Below are 23320 nucleotides of genomic sequence, written 5' to 3' on the forward strand. Positions count from 1 at the left end.
TACTGTTCATCCAACTCGTTTTATGTGGTAAATAAGTAGTAAATTTTTTAACTTTAAGACATTAAATACATTTATTGTTTTAATGAATACTTTCTTTATAAAAATATTTTTTAAAAAAATGTTATATTACTATTACTCCATCAACAAACGTTTCTTGTGGTGGAGTGGGATGATTATAGTATATAAAGAGGGTTGAGTTTATTAGGTCTTGTTCACATAAAAATTCTCTGGTTAAGCAAAAACCATGGCTTCTAAAACCCCAGTTCCTCACAAACCCAGCAACACAAAGCTACCACCTCTTAGGGCAAAGAAAGATCGACACACGAAGGTGAATGGCAGAGAAAGACGTGTTCTTTTGCCACCTTTGTGTGCTGCTCGAATCTTCCAACTCACTCGTGAGTTAGGTTACAAGACTCACGGAGAAACCATAGGGTGGCTTCTGCGCCAGGCGGAACCCTCCATTATTTCTGCCACTGGCACTGGTATATCACCTTCCATCGTTGATTTAACATCATCGTTGTCATCACCGTCTTCATCGTCACCACCGATATCTCAGGACAACAACAACAACGTTGTTGGTCAGCATGCAAGTTCGGTGCATGTGTCGATAGACAATGAGATCAATTCCAAAGAGACGTTTCTGCCATTGGATTTTGATGTGTTTTCAAACTTTAATGTGGAGTTTTCTGCTGCTGAGATCGAAATGCTCCAATCATTGATGACGAGGTTGGGCTGAGGTACAAGGTGGTGAAGGGATAGAAGAGAAAGAATGAAGTGATATCTATGGCTTTTCTTAATTATTTTTAATTACCAATTATATACAAAGTTAATCCATGTCCTTGGTATTAATTAGCATATATAATATAGCTTGTTCAATTGGTTGCCCTAATCACATGGAGATTACAATGTCCTGTGTTGGGTTTTTTTTTTTCTTTGTTGGAAAAATTTTATCATTACTAATAAACCAACATATATAGTAATTTACTGCACCTAGGCGGACTAAGGAGACCACACTGCCAAGACCGCCTACATATAACCTCATAAATAAAATTATTAAGTAACCAGTCAAACAGATACATATAGCAGCCCAGCCCGCCTATTTCAAAAGATAAGGTATAATAGGTTGATGACATTAAACTTAGAATATTGCAGAAAAAGGCCTTGATATCAACAAACACTAACACAGGGCCTGGGCCAAGCCCAGACCCTCCTAGAAATTCAAGTATTGACCAAGCCCATAAAGGCAACCATAATTAATGACTCTATAAATATACGTGGACCCCAACAATTAAGAGACACGTTTTCATTAATTCCTTAATCCAAGATTTGACTTTTTTGAGAACCATTTTGCTGACTTGATCGTCGGAGTCCTCTCCGCAGATAACCTTAAAGGTCCAAACCGAATATACTGGCAGATGACATGCGCAAACCGAGAAAGAGTCAACTCGAAAGGTCAAAGATTGAAGTAAAACGTTGTTTGTGTCCCTAATCTCTATTATTTGTTTTTGCAGGAACAAGTAATAAAATTATCGCACTCTCGTCAGAAATATAATCTTAAAAGACTAAAAAAAAAACTCAGACAATAAATAAAACTTTACACATCAAATAATTTGATTTAGTTTTGTACTTTTTTTTTCTTACCTATAAATTGATGAAAAAAAAGTACGAAATGAAAAGATAGATCACGCCTTTCGTGCAACTTATTAATAGTAAATATAAAATAAATTATACATTTTATTGTTATAAAAAATTAATTTAAAGTTCAATTTTGGTTTTGTAAAAAATTATATATTTTTTATTCCTTTAATTTTGAAATATTGAAATACGCCAACTAAACAATAATTAAGGCACAATACTTTTATACTATTAAATTAGCATTTTAATTTTCTGTATATCTAGTTTGATCTTCATCTATCCAAAGCAAAAACGTATCGAGCTTTGAAGTACAAAAATCTGAAATAGTATCATACTAAGATCAATCGAGATCGATGTTTATGTTCTTATAGAGTATAAATGCATTCAAAAGACAGAATCAAAGGGATAAAAGAAATGTCTAATTACATTTGCAGAATGAAATATTATAACGGAGTGAAGTATATGAAATAGGGATAAATAGAGATAAATAGAGAGGGTATGATAGTTAGAAGATATATCAGATGGAAAAGTATGTAGAAGTAAGCACGACCACTCCTAGAAAAACGTTGTCAATTTTATTTTTAATTTATTTTAAAAAATATTTATAAATTTTGTTATGAATAATAATTTGCAAGAATTTGTTATCAATTTTTTTACAAAATATTTTTCATTAAAAATTTTGTGAAAAATAATTATATATTTTATAATTTTGTAAAAATAATTATTCATAAAACAATTACTACCAATTAAAATTTTTAGGAAAAATAGTAAAAAAAAATATTTTTTTACAAAATTTTATAATAAATTTATAAAGACTCTCAAATACTTCATTTAAAAGCTTTAAAAATTATCATGACCGAAATATTATTTTTTCTGTATAATGATATTTTCAACTTGCAAACTAAAGATCAGAAGGAACTTATATCTTGTCAACCAAATCACCATGCACAAACATATATTCATTTGGTGAATGTGTCATTTTTTAATTATCACCACAACTAAGAAAGTACTATCGTTGTCAATTTTGCTACACAAATGTTTCACCGTATTCTATTTCCTTTCTATGATAATGTTTGAATATAACAAGTATCACTTTCAAACATTCTATGTTCTCGTTAAATGATGTCTTATTTTATATATCAATTTACTTCCGAGAATTTATTTCTAAGGAGCATTTTCTATTTAACTCATTTATATACATTTTCACATCACATTAATGTATTACTATAAAGAGATAAAGATTAATTTGTTTCACATTATAATGAAAAATTAAACTGTATTGATATTTAAATAACATTAACCGCGTGTGACATGGAACTTTGATTTTTTCACAAAAGATATATGAAATCATACCTTTACATACAATAATCTCATTGACATTAAAATCCAGGGATACATATTTACATTCTACGTGAACAAAAATTTCATATAAAAGCATACTTCCAAATGAACTATATACACAGAAGTAAACTTTACATTGTGCATAACTAGAAAATTTATATATCATTACTAATGTTTATTTTTTATATATTATTAATTCCGCTTTAATATATTTATTAATAGTAAAATAGTTATATAAAAATAAACGTGCCTAATTGTACTTAAAAGTATATATATACACGTTTTGGATTGAAAGATGTTAAAATGGTAGTATTAGTGAAAATTAAAATATGATGCAGTGTGAAGTTACAAATGAGTCATTTAATTATGAGTGTGACACTTGTCTTAATTGCAACACCATCCTAGCAAAAATGCATATGTTTTTGTATACATTGGTTTTGATCGGTGAATTTATAGGTTACATAAAATGTACTCAATCATGATATCGGCAAATGTTGTTTCCCTATACATAGCAAACTCTTCCTCTTTGTCGCCATTTCCTTTACGAAAATGTGAATACGCAACTCATGCGCTTTCTTTCTCTCTCTCTCCATCTACATTCTGGTTCTCAATCCTCCATTGTCATCTTAGCCTCTATCTGTTATTATGCTTCTTTTCATCATGAATCCAACCCTATGTACCTATAGTTTTTTCCCTTTCTTCTGATACAAACTAATAAATCTTCCACATTGTAAATAATATATATGATGATGAATCTTCCTAACCAGACAAGGAAGGTTCCTTTTGTAACATTTGTTGTATTAATAAGCTTCGTTGTGGGGCCAAAGCTAGTTTTTGGCCAGAGTAGTACCGGAGGAAGCGCTGGAGGTGGTAGTGCCGGTGGTGCTGGCCTTGAGATATTCGCCCAAGAAGTATATCGTGGCATGTCCAATTATACAACTGTGTTCAAGAAAGTAATAAAACAAGAGTTGGGTTATTGCGTAATTGATGTGTGAGTCCCATCATGAATGTTTTTTCATCACAAGCTGTGAACAAATACCTTTATTCTTGTCTTAAATGATGTCGATTCAAATGTGCCGTTTTGTTTTCCTCCAGGGACGCTGATTGGAATGGGGCATTCAATTTCAGCAAAGATCTCACCTTTTTGACCATCTGTGCCCAGCAAATGAAAGGTTCTACTAAATTACTTTCATCGTTAAACATTAGACTTCCATTGAGATGATTGTGTAGATGATAAATGCACAAAAAATTTCATATACTCACAAAGAATCCATATGAATGATCATGTCAGTATTGATGATGATGCAGGGAAAAAGTTGTTTTGGGAACCTTTTTATTACCATTTTTTGATACACCTTGCATGAATCTTTGTCAAGTTGTTAAGTTTTTTCTGAAGTTTTTGGGATAACTTGTGTTTTGTTTGGGTATTTTAGGAGATATTACACAACGCATGTGCACAGAAGCAGAAATACTAGCTTATGGCCAAAGTTTTAGTGGGAAGTCAAGATCCAACTTCTTGAAGCCCAACATAAATTGTAATTTGACCTCATGGGTTAATGGTTGTGAACCTGGATGGGGTTGTAAAGCTAATCAGAAAGTAGATGTTGACAGTACCAAGAAAGATATACCTGTTAGATCTGTAGATTGCCTACCTTGTTGTGAAGGGTTCTTTTGCCCTCGTGGTCTCACTTGCATGATACGTAAGCATTTATGTTCATACAGCAACATCATACCATTAGTTATTGCTTTTATTTATCTATCTGTCTATCTATCTGCTATTGGCCTTGTCCATTGATGTGATATACAACACTCTGACAGGTTCAAATCAAAGAAAATTGTATATAAGTAGTCATGTGAATGTGTTTGGATGTTCTAATTTCATTCATTTGTTGCATATTTTTGGTTTACTACTGAAGCTTGTCCATTGGGGTCTTATTGTCCTCTTGCACAACTCAATAAAACTAGTGGAGTATGTGAACCGTAAGTCCTTCCCTTTTAGTTGTAATCGTTCTACATCCTTGTTTTTGGCACACTTTAATATTTATCAACAGAATCAATATGCAGATATCGTTATCAGCTACCTCCTGGAAAGCCTAACCATACTTGTGGTGGGGCAGATATCTGGGCAGATATTACGAGTAGCAGTGAGGTATTCTGCTCATCAGGGTCCTTTTGTCCCTCTACAATAGTAAAAAATCCTTGCAATAAGGGGTATTAATATCTATACCTAAAACTCTTACTTTCTAACTGCTTATCATGTTACTATATGCTTTTGCAGACTCTGTTATAAAGCACTTGTTTTAACTCTTATTTTATCACTCATTTGTATATTCTAAACTACTTTTATATATGAATTATAGGTATTATTGCAGAACAGGTTCTACTTCTCCAGAGCGTAAGTTGTCGAAGCCTATTAATTATTTGATGTTTCTATGTTGATTTTAGTAGTAATCAATTTTTTGTGTGGCCATTCTCATTCTCTATTCTAAAGTTAAGGAAATCTGTACAATGTGAATGCAGGTGAGTTATTAGTTGAGTCAAGTATTAACGAATAAAGGAGTTGACAAACATGTTAACATATATATCACTCTTAATCTTTTGATATATTACTTTAATTTTACAAGCAATATATTTGTTGGACATCATGGGTATGAAATGTGGCATGAAATAACTCTGACGAATATTTCTCTCTCTGCCTCTCTCTTTAACTTCTACAGGGTGTTTCAAATTGGCAACTTGTGAGCCTAATTCAGCGAATCAAAATATTACTGCATATGGTGTCTTGATTTTTGTGAGTAATATTTACACATTTTCGTTTTAGAAAGCATATTTTAATGCTAGAATTTATCTTTCCATGTCTTTCTTTTTTACTTTTGAAGGTAACTCTATGTCATATTTAGAGGCAATGAAGAGTGTGGGAATTCAAAAATTTCCGGATACAATTTTTAGCATGTTTAGGTTTCAGGTCCATCATGATCCAATAGAACTAACTCTTAATTTTTCAACACAGGCTGGCTTGTGTTTTTTGCTTATTATCATATACAATTGTTCTGATCAAGTTCTTGCAACTCGAGAAAGAAGACAAGCAAATACACGAGAGAGGGCTGTTCAAAGTGTGAGGGAATCCCAAGCCCGTGAAAAATGGAAATCTGCGAAAGATATTGCTAAAAAGCATGCAGTAGGACTACAATCGCAACTATCACGTACATTTTCACGCAAAACTTCAAAGAAGCCAGAGTTGAAAGGTTTTGGTTCTAAACATTCAGATTCTTCTATACCACCTATTGGTAAAGGCAAGAAAAAGGATAAAAACAATCTCTCAAAAATACTAAATGATATTGAGCAAAACCCCGATAATCCAGAGGGCTTTAATGTTCAGATAGGAGATAAAAATGCGAAAAAGCAAGCACCAAGGGGCAAACAATTGCATACTCAAAGTCAAATTTTCAAGTATGCATATGGTCAGATTGAAAAGGAAAAGGCTTTAGCAGAACAAAACAAAAACTTAACCTTTTCTGGAGTAATTTCAATGGCTAGTGACATTGAGATTAGGAAGAGGCCTACCATTGAAGTTGCTTTTAAAGATTTGACCCTCACTTTGAAAGGGAAAAACAAACATTTATTGAGATGTGTAACCGGTAAACTATACCCTGGTAGAGTTTCAGCTGTCATGGGCCCATCTGGGGCTGGCAAGACAACATTTCTTTCTGCTTTAACTGGAAAAGCAACTGGATGTCACACAACTGGTCAAGTTCATGTAAATGGTCAGGAATCTTCTATCAGGTCATACAAGAAAATCATTGGGTTTGTGCCACAAGATGATATTGTGCATGGAAATTTGACAGTGGAGGAGAATTTATGGTTCAGTGCTAGATGCAGGTATATTATAATATATATGTTACACATTTGTTCTCTAGCACGACTTTTTATGCCAAACAAGTACGATGTATAACATGTTCAGGTTAATTATTTGGCTACGTTTCTTCACAAGTTCTGTTGATAAAACGTTTATGAGTGTATTGAATTGAACACGTTTTCTTACCATCTGGTTTTCTCTTAACTTTTTTATTTGTATGTCATTGTAGACTCCCTGCTGATCTACCAAAAGAAGAAAAGGTGTTAGTGGTTGAAAGAGTCATTGAGTCATTAGGTCTACAGGCAATACGAGATTCTTTAGTTGGAACAGTGGAGAAACGAGGAATCTCTGGAGGTCAAAGGAAGAGAGTGAACGTTGGATTGGAAATGGTCATGGAACCTTCCCTTCTAATTTTGGATGAACCCACATCTGGTTTGGATAGCTCATCTTCTCAATTACTTCTTAGAGCACTTAGACGTGAAGCTCTTGAAGGTGTAAACATATGTATGGTCCTTCACCAACCGAGGTAATTTTCACAATTTTTCTACACAGATCAAAACACATCTTAAGTGAACCCCCCAAGATTAGTCTCTTGGAATTCTAAGACTTGGTTACTTCAATCCTCCACTTTTCTAGACCCTCTTTAAATCCATGACAGCAAAAAGTCACTCACTTCTCTTCTTAATAAAAAATACAGTATAAAAAGATAAACAAATGACATTTTTCAAAGTTTAGAGCTGAATAAAGGTTTTGAAAAATTCACGAACTAGAGTGGTAGACACTTACTAGTCTAACCTGTGAGTTTGCTTAAAATGTACCTGATATATCACACAATGGTGTCATCTACTGAAAATAATGCCTTTTTTGTGCATCCATGGTCTCCAGTTACACCTTGTTCAAGATGTTTGACGATTTTATACTGCTTGCAAAAGGAGGTCTTACAGTGTATCATGGACCAGTGAACAAAGTGGAAGAGTATTTCTCAAGCATGGGCATTAATGTCCCCGATCGTGTCAACCCTCCAGATTACTTCATTGACATTTTAGAAGGAATAGTAAAATTAAGCCCAAGTTTAGGAGTGACCTACAAACAACTACCTGTGAGATGGATGCTTCATAATGGGTACCCTGTGCCCATGGATATGCTACAGAGTGTTGAAGGAATGTCAGCCCCAAGTGGTGAAGGCTCATCAAGTGGAGCAGCAGCTGGTGGAGAAGAAGAGGCACCTTCTTTTGCTGGAGAACTTTGGCAGGATGTAAAGTGCAATGTTGAGATGAAGAAGGATATCCTTCACATTAACTTCTTAGCTTCACATGATCTGTCCAATCGGGTTACACCTGGAGTGTTCAACCAATACAAGTACTTTCTTGGAAGGTAATAAATTACAAGAAGAGGGAGGGAATATTTCAATCAGTTTTCAGTTTTATTTTTTTATTTTTTTATTTGATTTTGGTTCATTGCAGAGTTGGTAAGCAAAGACTAAGAGAAGCTAGAACACAGGCTGTTGATTTCTTGATTTTGCTACTAGCTGGCCTTTGCTTAGGTACACTTGCCAAAGTGAGTGATGAATCATTTGGAGCAACTGGTTACACATACACAGTAATAGCAGTATGTAAGTTTCATATGAATTTGTTAACGTGTAAAGTGCTAGTAATACACTCTTTAACAACACATACTTTTGAACTCACCTTCCTCATCGATTGAAATTTATTAGAAATCACAAAATACTGTGACTCACTAAATATGAACTGGGGTCCATCTACTAAAGTGATTTCTAATGAATTACATTTAGTACTACTAATAATAAGTATGTTGAAATGGAGTCTAGATTCTCTGGGTCTTTTCTGTGTTGTCCTCTACTTAGCATTAAAAATATATTATGTTAGTACTTTAAAAATCTTTTTAATATATTTTAAAATTCCAAAATCAATGGTCATCATTGTATTTTGAAGATACAGCAGAGGAATAACATAGAAAAACTTAATAGAGAATCTAAATTCGTTGAAATGAGTGTATTGCTAGCAATTTGTTGTTGTTGTTGTTATTATTGATGTCAGGTTACCTACTTTGTAATGTAACTGATGCTTTACTTGCAGCACTCCTTTCTAAGATTGCGGCATTGAGATCATTCTCATTGGATAAGTTGCACTATTGGCGAGAAAGTTCTTCAGGCATGAGTAGTTTGGCTTACTTTCTATCAAAGGATACTGTTGACCATTTTAGCACAATTATCAAGCCACTAGTTTATCTTTCCATGTTCTATTTCTTCAACAATCCAAGATCATCAGTCACAGATAACTACATTGTTCTACTATGTTTAGTCTATTGTGTCACTGGCATAGCTTATGTGTTAGCAATCTTCTTACAACCAGGTCCAGCCCAACTGGTAAGCTTTTAACTCTGGTTTCACTTTAGGTGATTTTTCTGTCTTAACTAATTTTAGTTGTTACAAGTAATTTGTTGCATTATGCAGTGGTCAGCGTTACTTCCAGTAGTTTTGACTCTAGTAGCAACCTATGAAAATGAAGATGATAGCAAATATGTTAAATATCTGTCAGATTTGTGCTACACTAAGTGGGCTCTTGAAGCATTTGTAATATCAAATGCTAAAAGGTTTGATTTATATATCAGATGCTAAACTATGGCTTTTTTTTTTTTCTTTTCCATATGCTATTTTAAGACGAGTTTCTCCCATGCAGATATGCTGGAGTTTGGTTAATTAGTCGATGTGGTGCTCTTTATTCTTCTGGGTACGATCTTAAACATTGGTATCAATGCTTAGGCCTTCTTATTGTGATGGGAATAATTAGTCGCATGCTGGCATTTTTCTGCATGATAACCTTCCAAAAGAAGTAATTTCAACAGTTCCAATCCCTCTAGTTTCATCTTGGGCGAATTAAAGATGTTTTGTCCACAACTCTGATCGGTGATACAACTTGTGGTCTGTGCCCGACAACTATGTAAAGTAACATCACATGAAAAAGTTTGGTAGAGCTAGTTTGATAAGTCTTAGGTGTGGATAACAATATTGCGTTGTTCTTGCTATTGAGCAAGTTGTGCATAAAAGACTAAGCTTCAACAATTTTGAGTTTAACATTATCATTCATGACTCCATCATTCTGTTAGTGGTGACATTATCAATTAATTTGTATAGGTTTTTATTCTTCTATCTTTCAAGTACAGTTTCCTGAATGGTTGGTGGTAATAAACTGATAATATACGTGTGCTATGTAAAAACACTTTTTAGTGTGGATTTGTGAACACATTATAATAACCTAATAACCCATTTCATTAAACAAGAAAAAGAAGAAGATTGAACTTAGCATCTCAGTTTAAAAGAATGAGTGATGTTAGCCACTCATTGATTTAAAAAAGTTAGAGCTACTAACCTTCGTATAAAGGTTCAACTTTTTTTTTGTCTGAATAAATATAATTCTCTTTCACTACCAAGTCAACTTTTGTTTTAAAGAAAATTCTTGATAATAGTTGTTTTAAGGATGTAATTAAAGTTTTGATGATCCATTTGTTGCTATGATGAGGTCATAATTAAAATAAGAATTGGGTTTACGTGTAAATTTTATATCGATAAAAGTAAAGTTTCGGGATTTTTTTCTTTTTATTTTTACTCTTATAAACATAATTTAATTTTGTAATATTTTTTTAACTAATATAAATTTTAATAATTATATATTATAAAATTTGTTTATTATCATAAAAGTAAAAAATAGATATACAAGTGTCTCGTTGCTATTTTATTATTAGAAACAAAAAAATTTGTATTTATATAGATATATGGATATATTCATGAAGAGCAAAGTTACATAAGAAAAAACAAAAAAGAAAAAACAAAAGAAAAAAAAAGGACAACATAAGAATCATGTTCCAATAACAAAATTAATATTACTCTTTTTCATTCAAGTTGAGACGTCTTTCTATATTTTTTACCTTTGTTTAGAATTAAGACATCATTATAAGAAAACTTTCGTTGTCTTGTGGGACATATTATTATCTTGATGTTTATTTCTGTGCAATTTGAGTTTATTTGTTACGCAACAAAATTGAAGTTATGTTTACACACTGGTTTGTCCCACATTTCCATCTCTACTTCGTTGCCAACAAAATCTACTCTCATATAAAGTATAATCATTTCAATTAACACATACAAGAAAAATAGTTGATGCCTTGGGCATGTTCATGTGCTCACTAAAGTGAGGAGGAGCTCGTAAGCAATGACATATTGAAATTATAATGATGTTTATGTTATGCTTAATGCTTTTATAATGTTTATTTATTTGGTTGTATATACGCTATATACACGTACTATTAACATTAAAATGCATGATATGATGTATGTATGACATATATAGATCTTATTTGGATCACTTATGGATGATCTTTTGTAGGTGATAAATCCTATTTGGATCACTTATATACATGTAAATGTATTGACATATGAGTATATAAGGTTTGAGTTTGGATAGGGTGTTCTTGAATGAGTGGTGATGGATTCCCTATTAGGCCTTGGGTTGTGGTGATAAACTTGAGACTCGTTTAATAGAGATATCCTAACTTCATTGTTGTCTAGTTACATATATAAGGTTTTAAGTGCTAAAAAGCTAAAAGAGGTTTACATTTAACTTGGTGGCATGTGTACATCTAGCTAGATAGATGTTTTACATCACATTGACATTGTGAACCCATACATGATTCCAGTATGTATTAGGTGTTAACCTCATGTGGAACATGTTTATCATAGTTTGTAATCTTTCGGATGATCTCTTATATTTAATCATGATATGATGTGTGATTATATATGAGTTAGTTTCATCCATATGCATGTTAATGATATGTGTATGATATAATGATGTTATATTTATGTTTCAATTTCATTAGCTCATTTTTGTGCATTAGTTTGTGCCCATTGCGATGATTGTACCTGATATAAAAGCACATATTATTGACCGTACTATATTTTTAGGGTTGTAGAATATGAACACGAGGTATATGTGTATACAAATTAGTAGACATAGTGTGTATGTATCATGACTAACTGACAGAAATAAATATAGTGGCGGTTATAACCGTCAGTAAACTACACCCTTAACTAACACTAAAAATTAAAATTTTAGTAGTATTATCTTCATCTTCAAAATTAAAATTTATATTTATCATTCCCATACCCATATATTTTTTTTATCTCATTCTTATCTCCACTCGATAATGGGTATACTCATACTCATGACTGTATCCTCATTTTTACTGTTTCAATATCATTTAATTAATTTTTATAAATAAATTATGATAAAAATATGAATTATTAAGTATTTTATATCAAAAGAACATATTCAATATAAGGTATTTAAATATAAATGATAATTGATAAATTTTAAATTAGAGTATCAAATGACAATTGAATAAAAGTAAAATAATTATATAAAGTATTACAAAATTATGCATAAATAAAATTTCATAACAACAAAAACATCCATTAATTTTGAAAATGTGAATGAAATAAAGTTGATAAAATATTTTTTTTATAATTATATAAAATTATCCAAGTTTAAAAATATTTCAAATATCTATTTACTTCATTTCTCTAAATACTAATATTTTTTTATATATTAATAAAATTATAATATACTACTCGAATGAAATCAAACAAAAAAAATTAAATTAATAACAATTCAAATTTAAACATTGAACATTTATCTTTTCAACTTCATGACAATGAGATTAAATGATTATACTACTAGAAATAAAATATCTTTATACAATTACGATGGTAAAATTATATTTATGAGAATGAGGTAAAAAATAAAAATAATTGCATAAAAAATCTATAAAACAATATTCTACATGACAGAAAAAACAACCGATAAAACAATATTCTACATGACCAATTTTGTCTCTATTGAATATGTGACCAAATTTAATTTTTATATCAAAGTTATAATGATGTGAATTTTAATATATTATATAAAAATATTTAATAAAAAATATGAATTTTAATATAAAAATTAAATTTGGTTTCAATTTAGAGAGAGAACAAATTGGTTCATGTTAACAAAAATTGGAACTAAATTGAACAAAAATAACAAATATAAGGACCAAATTGAATATAGAACATTGACTTTGACACGTGACACGCCGCTGGGTTGACACGTTGACATTTAAAAAAAGTTTTAAAAAAATTAGAAAAACAAAAATAATTCATAAAAAAATAAAAAAATCCACGAAGTGACACATAACAGTCACTATTCATAACCGTTAATGATTTAAATGGTGTTAACAGAAAAGAATCTAATTAAACAAAATTAATAAAAATTAAAACTTATTTAAATACAAAATTAAAATTAGAATTTATTTAACGAAACTTTGACAAAAATTAGGATAAGAAAAAGTATTTAAACCTTTTAAAAATAATATGAATTCAAACTTTTGGGTCTCGCGTGGTTCCTTCGGTTTAATGTGTCAGATCCGTAGATCTCTAGCAACTTACGCCACAAGGATTCAACAATCCGTTCTTCCAGAAAAGGTTAACAATAAATTATATTAAAATTTTAAATTGACACTTTTATCTTTTAAATTTTAATGATATTAAAAAGTTCAAAAAACATACTTTATTGGTGATTATTTTAACGAATTAAATTTTCTTATAAAAAAATAAATTTTGAAATAATTTTAACATATTTTATATTTTTATCTATATAAATTAAGTTTATAAAATAATTAATTTTAAATGATAATCTCACATCCACCAAATCAAATACATTAGAAAACTAAATATAATAATATTATATTTATTTTACTTTTAAGTTAAAATCCTAACACACGTTATTATATTATTGTAACAAGTTGTAAAGTGGATAAATACTACAAGAAAATAATTAATTAAATAGTAATTAAATTTAGAGATAACAATTAATTAGTTATTATATTGGGTATGCTAGACCATTTTATAAATTAAAAAGGCTTAATTATGTTTTAAGGACATGATGAATTTGAAATTGAGTCCCTAATCAATTTTTATGGTCACTTGAATATTAAATAAATTTTAAAATTTTCAATTGAATAATTGTTGTTAAATTTTATTTCTTGTAATCAAGTGATGTAGTTGTTAAGTGTCTGACATGATTATTATTTTGTTATGTCATCTTATTAGGTTGTCGCCAAATATAATTTTATTATTTTATTATTTTTAAAATTTTAATACTTATAATTATTATTTATGATTTTATGATTTTATAATTTTAAAATTTTAAAATTTTATAATTTTATCGTTATGTCGTCACATCGTTATTTCATCATATTGTTATATTGTCATATCGTTATATTGTTATATCGTCACATCGTCATATCGTCATATCGTCATATCGTTGTATCGTCGTATCGTATCGCTATATTGTCATATTGTTATATCATCATATTTTTTTTATTTTCATATTATTATATCATTATATCGTCATATTGTTATATTGTCATATCATCATATTATATCGTCATATTGACATATCACCATATTGTTATATTGTCATATCGTTATATCGTTATATTGTTATATCATCATGTCGTTATATCGTCATATTGTTAAATCATCATATCTTTATATCATCATATTGTCATATCTTTATATCGTCACATCATCATATCGTTTTATTATTATATCATCATATTGTTATATCGTCATATTGTCGTATTCACTATCAAATCTAAGATCCTAAGTCAGCGGGGACAATTAGAAATTAATATGTTATCAATCAAGCAACCTTTTAAATAAAAAGTAAAGAATTAAGGAGAGCTAAATCAATTTTTTTTTCTAGATATATAGTAATAATTTTAACAAAATCAGGAGGTGTTTGCTTACGCAGAACTGCATGTAGATCCGCCACTGGTCATATATCACATTTATAAAATTATAAAATTATAAAATTATAAAATCATAAATTATAAATTTGTAATTTACAAAATTTTTAAATAATAAAATTACATGTGACGATAATTGAGCAAGGTAACATGACAAAATAATAATCACTTGAATCACTTAATAGACATATTAAAGGTAGCAAAAGAAGTTAACAATGAAATCAAATTGAAAAAATTAAATTTAGTGAATACTTGATAGATCATAAGAATTTATTAGAAACTCAATTAAATTTTTTTAAATTTATTATGAACATAAAACATAATATTAAACTAACTAAAAATTATTCTGTTATTAATAAAAAAAGTTATAATTGATTTGTGAATTAATATTTTGGTCTCTTATTATTAATTACCAAAATTTTAGTTAACTTATTATTATTATTAGTTCTAAATTAATCTCTAAATTAAAAATATGAACTAATATGAAATCAACAATAGGAAGTAAGTAAAACTTTGTTAGATTCAATAATAAATAGTTTTTCTTGTATTCTCTTCTCCCATGTACAATTTTAATATTGTTGTCTCATAACACCTTCACTTTTATTATTGAAAACTCGAACTACAAATAGAAAAATAATTAATTGAGTTTATTTTAATAAAATTATTTCTATTTTTAGATATTTAAAAAAAATTATTTATCTATATTTAACATTTGAATAAGTGGATTGTAAATCTTATTAAACTATAGCACAGGACAAAATACATAAAACAATTCTTTTTATCTTGTAAGCTTTAGTGGAAAATGAATATATACAAACAAAATTTTGTATAAGATTCTTTTAACATTAATTATATCAACAAAATTGATAATACTTTATATTGTAAAAAATATATTATATTATAAACATATAATATCATTTTACAAATAAAATGAAACATAGAGTATAAGTAGTTAAGACTTATTACTATTATTGCACGTGACTTTCTGGATATATAGCTCCATTTTTGTTTTGACCTAACCCTCCAATCAAGCACAGCGTCTTGACTAAGCTTAGCTTCTTCATAAACAGTTTTTAAATAAAGTAAGTTTGTCTTCATAAGGCAGCAAAATAGAGCATTTGTATCGTACGCATTAAGTATTACCATTAATCTAGTTGCTGCATCAAAATCTGCCACAGCTTCTGCATAAATATAAAACCTTCGATTGAACAAGGAAAACAAAAGCTGGTTTCAATTTTTCACACTGCCAGTACTTAATCACAATATTGCAATAATCTCTCTCTAAACTTGGCAGATAAATACAAAATAAATCTTTATTGAGTAATCATCAAAATTTCATACAGAAAAAACTGGGTATAAATATCATGGCTTCTGCGAGTAGCATGACGAAACAACATAGAGGTAGCATGAAATCAAAGCATGGGCACCACACACTCACCCTTCATTTCTCACAGCGAGCTATTTTACTGTGAATAATTACAACTAAATTTTTCACAATTTTTTTTTTTTATAAATTTAAGATGACATTTTTTAAATGCTTTTGAAATATAAAAAAATAAAAATAAAAAATTATTTAAAAAATGTGATATGAGATTATAAGAAAAAGTTGTAGTTGTTAAAAAATTTTGGATTAAATACGATTTTGGTCTTTCAACTTTTGGTAAAAAATAGAATTAGTCCCTCTTTGAAACTTTGGACTTAATTTAGTCTTAAAACTTTAGAAAATGTTAAGTTTATTTGACATTTCAAATGCATTTTATTATAAAATTTATGTTAATATTAAAGTGAAAATGTATCAAATAGGTAAATAATTCAAATATTATTATAAAATGTATTTAAAACGTCATATAAACTTAACAAAATTTGGTTAAAAGGACTAAATTCACGCATTTATAAAGATGAATGACTAAATTGATTAAAAATTTTGAAGAGTGATTAATTTTAAAATTCACTTAATCTTGGGAGAATAAAATTTAACTCAAAATTTTTATTTAAAAGAATTCGATGAATAACGTCTCTTTATCAGAAACCAATAGTAAAAACTAGTTTCTTGTTGCCTCTACAATTTTTTTTTCTTCTTATTTTTCTTATTAGTTCATATATTGAATAATAATAAATTTTTTTATTTATTAAATATTATAAAATTGAAACTTTTCAATGAGTGACTCAGAAAATTTAAAATATTTAACTGAAATAAGAATATTCAAATAAAATTAAAGTAAAATAAATTAACTTTCTTTTCTATATAAATATATTTTAGAGACAAATGTTATCAAAAGAAAAATATTTAATGATAATTCTTAATGGTTTGTTAATGAAATTTGAAGTTTTGTTTTGAAAATTAATATTTTATTAAATATATTGAATATTAACAAAGAAAAATAAATAATAAATAAACAATAATTTAAGTTTTCATTTAAAGGAACGGGATTCTGTATTTTGAAAAAAGTAATGATAATGTGACACATTTTGTATACTTATCTGATATTACTTTTTATTCTTTTTATTTTTTTTATTTTCTTTACAGTTATAAAATTTTCATTTTTTATGATTATTTCACCTTTGTAACGTATGTTAAACAAATATAATATATGTCAAATTATCATTAAAGAAAAAACTGTAAAAATGTATTATATTGACCCCTGACAGTTATGTGTGATACAAAGTACAAACTACAGCTACAAAACCACCTTTAACATCATCAACCAAAAAGGAAGAGGATAGCTTTACTTAAAGTGATGTAATTAGAAAGGAACTTAGGATGGGAATGAATCTCAAAAACTAAACCAGAATTGCAAGCTACGCCAAGAGACCAAACCAAACATCACCGTCTTTATTTTTTTTTTTTTTTTTCACTCTGTGCATGATGTCCCACTCCCACCAGCATCCACAACCTCAACAAAGACGGTTATTATCTCTGTGTCTGAACCAACTTCACGAACACCCTCCTGAAAGCTCCTTCTCATCTTCTCAAACACTCTACAAAACCAAAATCCCCTTATGTCTCATTCACTCTCTAACGTCAACCACTCCTTCATCAACCCACCAACACTTCCACTTCCATGAACCTCACACCCCCTCCCTCCGTTCCTGTTTTAATGTCTCTTCCAGACGTTGGGCTACCTTCAAGCTTGGTTGCACCTCCATGGACCCTCTAGATCTCTCATCATCGCTTCACTCTCCGCAGATTATTGTAAGTCTATTCATTTAATGAAGCTGAAAGTACCAGAGATAAGATAATTTTATAATATATAAGTAAGATGTAAACCTCACCTTACAAGTCAGTTTTGTAAGATTGATTTAGATTTACACTCCACTTCCTAACATATGATCCTATCAACCTTAGTTTTGTAACTGAAATTGTGATTCCAGAGGTTTCAACTCTTTCTAATATTATCACGAGTATATAGTTTATTGCAAGAAAATTGTCCCGTGTGTGTTTATTGTTTTGCTGAATGTAAACATGATAATGTAATATATACATGACGGTTAATGGAATCAATACGTACATGGCGTATGTTAAGTGTTTAAGATGAAGACACATGTGGTTGGTTTGTTTTATGTGTATTTCTCTTCTCTCTCTTCCTGTTTTGGTGTTGCTTCTTTTGTATTCTTTTATAAAGCAATGCACTTGTTTGCATTCAGAATTTCGGATAACAAAAATATGTGTACGCTGTTCTAAAACACTTTTCCCGGCGGTTTTGTTCTATGTTTGCAGAAGAAAAAGAAAATTACTGGGCGGCAAAAGAGGGAGGAACTTGAAAGAGAGGTATTTGCACATTCATACGTAATATTTTGATGGAAAATTCTAATTACCATGTAGAATGAATAGTATCTTGTACAAACAGAGGATGAGAAGCTAATCTCTTAAATTGCCTTAATCTCTTCCACTGTTGCATGAACATTTCAATGAGTGTTGATTCAATTCATATACTGATAAGAAAAATAAGTTTTCCCTGTATGAATAGTTGAGTTTTTCCTTTCTTGAAAACATGTTAAAGAAGTCTATAGTCTACGGGAGATTTTTAACATCACTTACACGGAGACATATATATTTTGACTGTCTAACTAAATATTAATTGGTGATCTAACAGTAGATGATTAATGGGTAGCATGGTTTAATAAATAATAAATCTCGTTAAGATATATTCTAATTCATAATTATGATACTATTCTTAGATTTGTTGATTGCAATTTGCAAAAGAATTTGATCTACATGAGGTTAATTAATATAACATGTGCTATTTATCGGCACCCATAACCAAAAGTGTGAAGTAAATTATTGATTTGATCACGGTGTAGAGTATGGCTCTATATAGGTTTTAGGCATAGATGTTGGTCTGCAACAGTAATGGATACTTTTACTAGTCAATCAAAGTAGGAATGAAAAGTGTCGCTCTCCTTTTGAAAAAGCTACCACTGGATTCATCATTATGTCAAAGTATAGCAATACTTCGTACAAACTTTCGAACCATAGGTTTACTATTTGTGACAACGGAGAGTACTAGCACTGAATCAGAACCATACCCTCAAAGCCACGCCCTTAAATGGGAAAATTTGTACACGTTCGTCTCATGCTTTAGCTGTTCAACCGATTAGGTGTATATAATTAATGGGGACAAAATTGTGAAATCTGTATACTCTTTTTACTGCTACATGTGACCATTCTACATGGTGAGAACATTACATGACTTTTTTTTTTTTCAATTATGTAATAACAGGTTGCTATGCTTCAAAGGTTGTTGGACCAAGAAGAGAAGTTTCATGAGATTTTGGAGATGGTGCATAATAAACCAAATGGGTCAGCTATATCAATTCCCAATTTTCTTCCACCTAAGGTAGTATAATTCTCTTAACAATCACAATTTTCTATTTTGTTTTTGCTTTCTTTCTCTCTGGGTAGAGTGGTAGGCCTCTTTATTCAAAATTTGGTTTTGGTAAGTACTATGGGCTTATGATAGTCCTTTGGAAGTATCGAGTAGGGATATGGGTTCAATAGATAGAGCAACTTAGACCATGGTGATGTCTGCATAGGGCTCTTAATGACCTACTTTAAAATTGAAAAAAGAATTTTTTTTTTCTGTATTAAGTATATCCATAAAGGTTATAAATTCACCAACTGAATTCCTAAAATTGATCTCAATTCAATTTAGGTGGGTAGAAGTTATTTTATGCAGAAAGTGGGTAAGTAGGGATGTACTTATTGTTGATTGAACTAAAAATAAGATCAAACAAAATTTATTAAGATATTTCATAGTTGTTTTCTGTTTTGCATTATTCACCAGCTTGGTTTAGGAACTATAATTATGCAATTTGTGCAGATGAGAGAAGTGTTAGGAGAGCTAGTGATGGTAGAGAGTGAAATTGCGAGACTAGAAAGCCAAATAAGCCAACTTCAAGCTGGTTTGAAACATGAACAAGAAGTGACAAAGGAATCAAAGTCTAAAACGTGGAATCAAGGGAATTTCAGTAATTCTAACAATCACTTATCAACTTCTCCGCTTCCAAATCCTAGTCCTATTCGCAGAAGTGTTCAAGAAAGGATGGCCTTTGAAACCAAGGCGTTGCATTTCATAAGCAAAGCTATAAAGGGTGATTACAATCTCAGTGATTTCAGTGTAAATGAAAAAGCAGGTTTTCTGAAAACTTCTGTAGAACAGAAAGAAAATAAGTTCCAAGAAGACGTGAAATTTCATGAAAGAATTCCAAGAAAAAATGGGACAGTAAAACCTCCCTCACCTATGCGTGACCCACGTCATCCATCACCCAAGGTATGTATGCATGCATGACAATTTTCCCATTCATGTTGTAGCTTTATTTTCCTTCATCAGAATATGTTTTGGCCATAGCGTTTTGTTACCGTGTGAAAAAAATTACAATAAAGTTCATGGTTTGTTCTTAAATACAATCTTATAGACAACGAAGAAGGAAAAAGTATTTACACCATCTTAAATTTCAACTTCTTGACGATGTGAAACTATTAGACTATTAGACGTGGTAGGAAGAGACCATTCTATAAACTGTAGATATATACTAATCTCAGACCATACATTAATAGTTGAACTCTGTATATATCATTTACTCTATGAACTATAAAGTAATATAAAAATTTGATAAGAACCAGTGTTACATGAGATGGATATTGTTGTCAACAGTGTGAATTTGCTAATTTGCAATTAGTTTACAATTTTCAGCTGCGGGAACGCAATCCAGAGATGTACTTGGATCTTCCAACGAGATCACTGTTGGATCCACTTCTGTCAGAAGAGAATGATCTGAAGTGGCAACCCAACAAGCTATCTGAGAGCATCATGAAGTGTTTGAATTTCATATATGTAAGACTACTGAGAACTTCAAGAGCAATGGAATTGGAGAAATCAGGGCCAATTTCAAGGTCTGTGCACTCTTCTTTAAGCTCAAGAAGCTTCAGGGTGGATACTGGGTCAATCCCAAAACCAAGCCTCTTGTTGCAAAAGGAATCTAGGCAGCAAGACCCTTATGGTATCTTTAACACAGAAGAGTCCATTCCAAGGGACATTGGTCCTTACAAGAACCTGGTTATATTCACTTCCAGCTCTATGGATCCCAAGTTTATCTCAAGTCCATCCTCTATACCATTACTGAGGAAGTTAAGGTATGGCATGGATGATATCTACATTTATGAGAAGAATCAAAATGTTGAAACCATTGTAAGTTCTACTTTACAATGAAGAGGTACATAGTAAAAGGAACAAAATTTAAGGTAACAGTTAGTTTTTTGTTGTTTGCAGGATCTTGATGAGCAATCTTCAAACAGTTGACTTGAAAAGCCTTACAAACCAACAGAAACTAGCATTCTGGATCAACGTGTACAATGCTTGTATCATGCATGTATAGTAGAAATTTCAATCTGATGAATTTTAATTACAGGACATAGATCAGAAGGACTATGCTTAATGTATTGTCTTGTTTCAGGGATTTATCCAATATGGAGTGCCATCCACACCAGAAAAACTGCTTGCATTGATGAACAAGGTACATTAAAAGTATTGATATACATGTTACTTATCCTGTTTCTGGCATGTTGAACTCTGCCATGGTTTTTTCACAGAAGACAAGTAGCTTACTAAGACAATTTGTTTATGTTTATGTTTCATGTTAGAAACATTTTCTTGATGTTGAATTCACTTCCGTGCAGGCAACCCTCAATGTAGGAGGCAACCTAATAAATGCGCAAGCAATAGAGCATTTCATATTGAGGAAACGAGATATTTCTAACATGAAAGAGGTAAACAATAAACATGATCATCTCTTTTAAATACTGAATCAAACTAAGCTTCAGTTTTGTTACAGTTGATATATCTGATGGTTTAGGTTCAGCATAAAGGTGAGTGGGAGGAGAAAGAATCAGTTGTTCGAGAACTTTATGGACTTGAATCTGTTGATCCTAATGTTACATTTGCTCTGTGTTGTGGAACTCGTTCTTCTCCTGCTGTAAGTTCTTCGGCTCAAATCTTTTTTAACAGTAATGTTAGTCGTTAGTATTTTGTTACTCGAGAAGTTAAACCTATAACTTCGTCAGGAAGAAAGAGTTGAACACACAATTTTTTTCACTTTCCGTTTCAACTTTATCCCTGAATCAACCTTATAACTCCGAGTTATTCTATGAATTGGTTTTCACCTCTTAAGATATTGCTTCTAATTTTAGAGATATGATGTGCACTTGATGCAGGTGAGGATATACACAGCAGATGGAGTTACAACTGAATTGGAGAAATCAAAACTAGACTATCTTCAAGCTTCAATTCTAGCAACTAGCACGAAAAGAATAGGATTTCCAGAGCTTCTTCTCATGAACATGCTTGATTTTGCTGCAGATATAGAATCATTGGTTGAGTGGGTATGTAGCCAGTTACCCACATCAGGCACTCTAAGGAAATCAATGGTGGATTGCTTTAGAGGCCACAATAATACTAATTCTGTGAAGGTTTCTACCATTGTTGAAAAGATACCCTATGACTATGAATTCCAGTATTTGTTGACAATATAAATGTACATTTGTAACACTTCTCCTTCTTCTTTTGTTAGCCAATAAAACTTTGAGTGTATAAAATATAAAAAAGGGCAATTCTTGAACCATCTCGCACTACACCATTTTCTTTCTCTCTTCCTCTGTTTGTAAACTTTGTAGAGCCACCAGTCCTATACAGTCATCGAAACTTTATAAAATATAGGGTTAAATATGATTTTCATCCTTCAATTTTCAGTAAATTTTAAAATTAGTCTATTTTCGAAATTTTATACCAATTTAGTCATTCATTTTTAGAAATAAATAAATTTAGTTCTTCTTACCCAATTTTGTTAAGTTTATTTGACATTTTAAACACATTTTATGATAATATTTGAGTTAACATTGAAGCGAAGCGGAGATGTGTCAAACAGTATAAATAATTCAAATATTATCATGAGATGTGCTTGAAACATTAGATGAACTTAACAAAAATTAGTGAAAATGATTAAATTCACGCATTTTTAAAAATGAAGAACTAAATTGATAAAAAAAATTTGAAAAGGAACTAATTTCAAATTTCGCTGAAACTTAAGGGACCAGAAACATATTTAATCTTATAGTATATTATCGTGTGC

General features: G+C 30.4%; 3 protein-coding genes across 5 annotated transcripts; all 3 read left to right on the forward strand.

Annotated features, from left to right (window-relative positions):
• Positions 1 to 244: 244 nt before the first annotated feature.
• On the forward strand, positions 245 to 736 carry LOC114170396 (transcription factor TCP15-like). The gene has a single exon (XM_028055874.1). The coding sequence runs from the start codon at positions 245 to 247 to the stop codon at positions 734 to 736; it is 492 nt and encodes a 163-aa protein (XP_027911675.1).
• Positions 737 to 3474: 2738 nt separating this feature from the next.
• LOC114169039 (ABC transporter G family member 28-like) lies at positions 3475 to 9999 on the forward strand. Of its 2 annotated transcripts, XM_028054054.1 has the most exons (14): positions 3475 to 3967; positions 4072 to 4148; positions 4410 to 4676; positions 4893 to 4956; positions 5041 to 5187; positions 5337 to 5371; positions 5694 to 5767; positions 5987 to 6855; positions 7062 to 7358; positions 7718 to 8206; positions 8296 to 8444; positions 8929 to 9218; positions 9306 to 9445; positions 9532 to 9999. In XM_028054054.1, exons 1-14 carry the CDS (start codon positions 3720 to 3722, stop codon positions 9686 to 9688), a joined length of 3303 nt encoding a protein of 1100 aa, XP_027909855.1. In that variant the 5' UTR covers positions 3475 to 3719; the 3' UTR covers positions 9689 to 9999. The 2 variants fall into 2 exon arrangements, with proteins under 2 accessions (XP_027909855.1, XP_027909856.1); XM_028054055.1 differs by lacking the exons at positions 9306 to 9445; positions 9532 to 9999 and having other exon boundaries at positions 8296 to 8440; positions 8929 to 9113.
• A 7488-nt stretch (positions 10000 to 17487) lies between these two features.
• Positions 17488 to 22859, forward strand: LOC114168868. 2 transcript variants are annotated; one of them, XM_028053835.1, is made up of 10 exons: positions 17488 to 17888; positions 18417 to 18464; positions 19417 to 19533; positions 20017 to 20466; positions 20890 to 21329; positions 21466 to 21565; positions 21650 to 21709; positions 21873 to 21962; positions 22049 to 22168; positions 22407 to 22859. In XM_028053835.1, the coding sequence occupies exons 1-10, from the start codon at positions 17559 to 17561 to the stop codon at positions 22722 to 22724; spliced, it is 2073 nt and encodes a 690-aa protein (XP_027909636.1). In that variant the 5' UTR covers positions 17488 to 17558; the 3' UTR covers positions 22725 to 22859. The 2 variants fall into 2 exon arrangements, with proteins under 2 accessions (XP_027909636.1, XP_027909635.1); XM_028053834.1 differs by having other exon boundaries at positions 17491 to 17888; positions 18414 to 18464; positions 22407 to 22856.
• The last annotated feature ends 461 nt before the right edge of the window (positions 22860 to 23320 follow it).

Source organism: Vigna unguiculata, chromosome 11, assembly GCF_004118075.2.
Source record: "Vigna unguiculata cultivar IT97K-499-35 chromosome 11, ASM411807v1, whole genome shotgun sequence".
Taxonomy (NCBI): domain Eukaryota; kingdom Viridiplantae; phylum Streptophyta; class Magnoliopsida; order Fabales; family Fabaceae; genus Vigna; species Vigna unguiculata.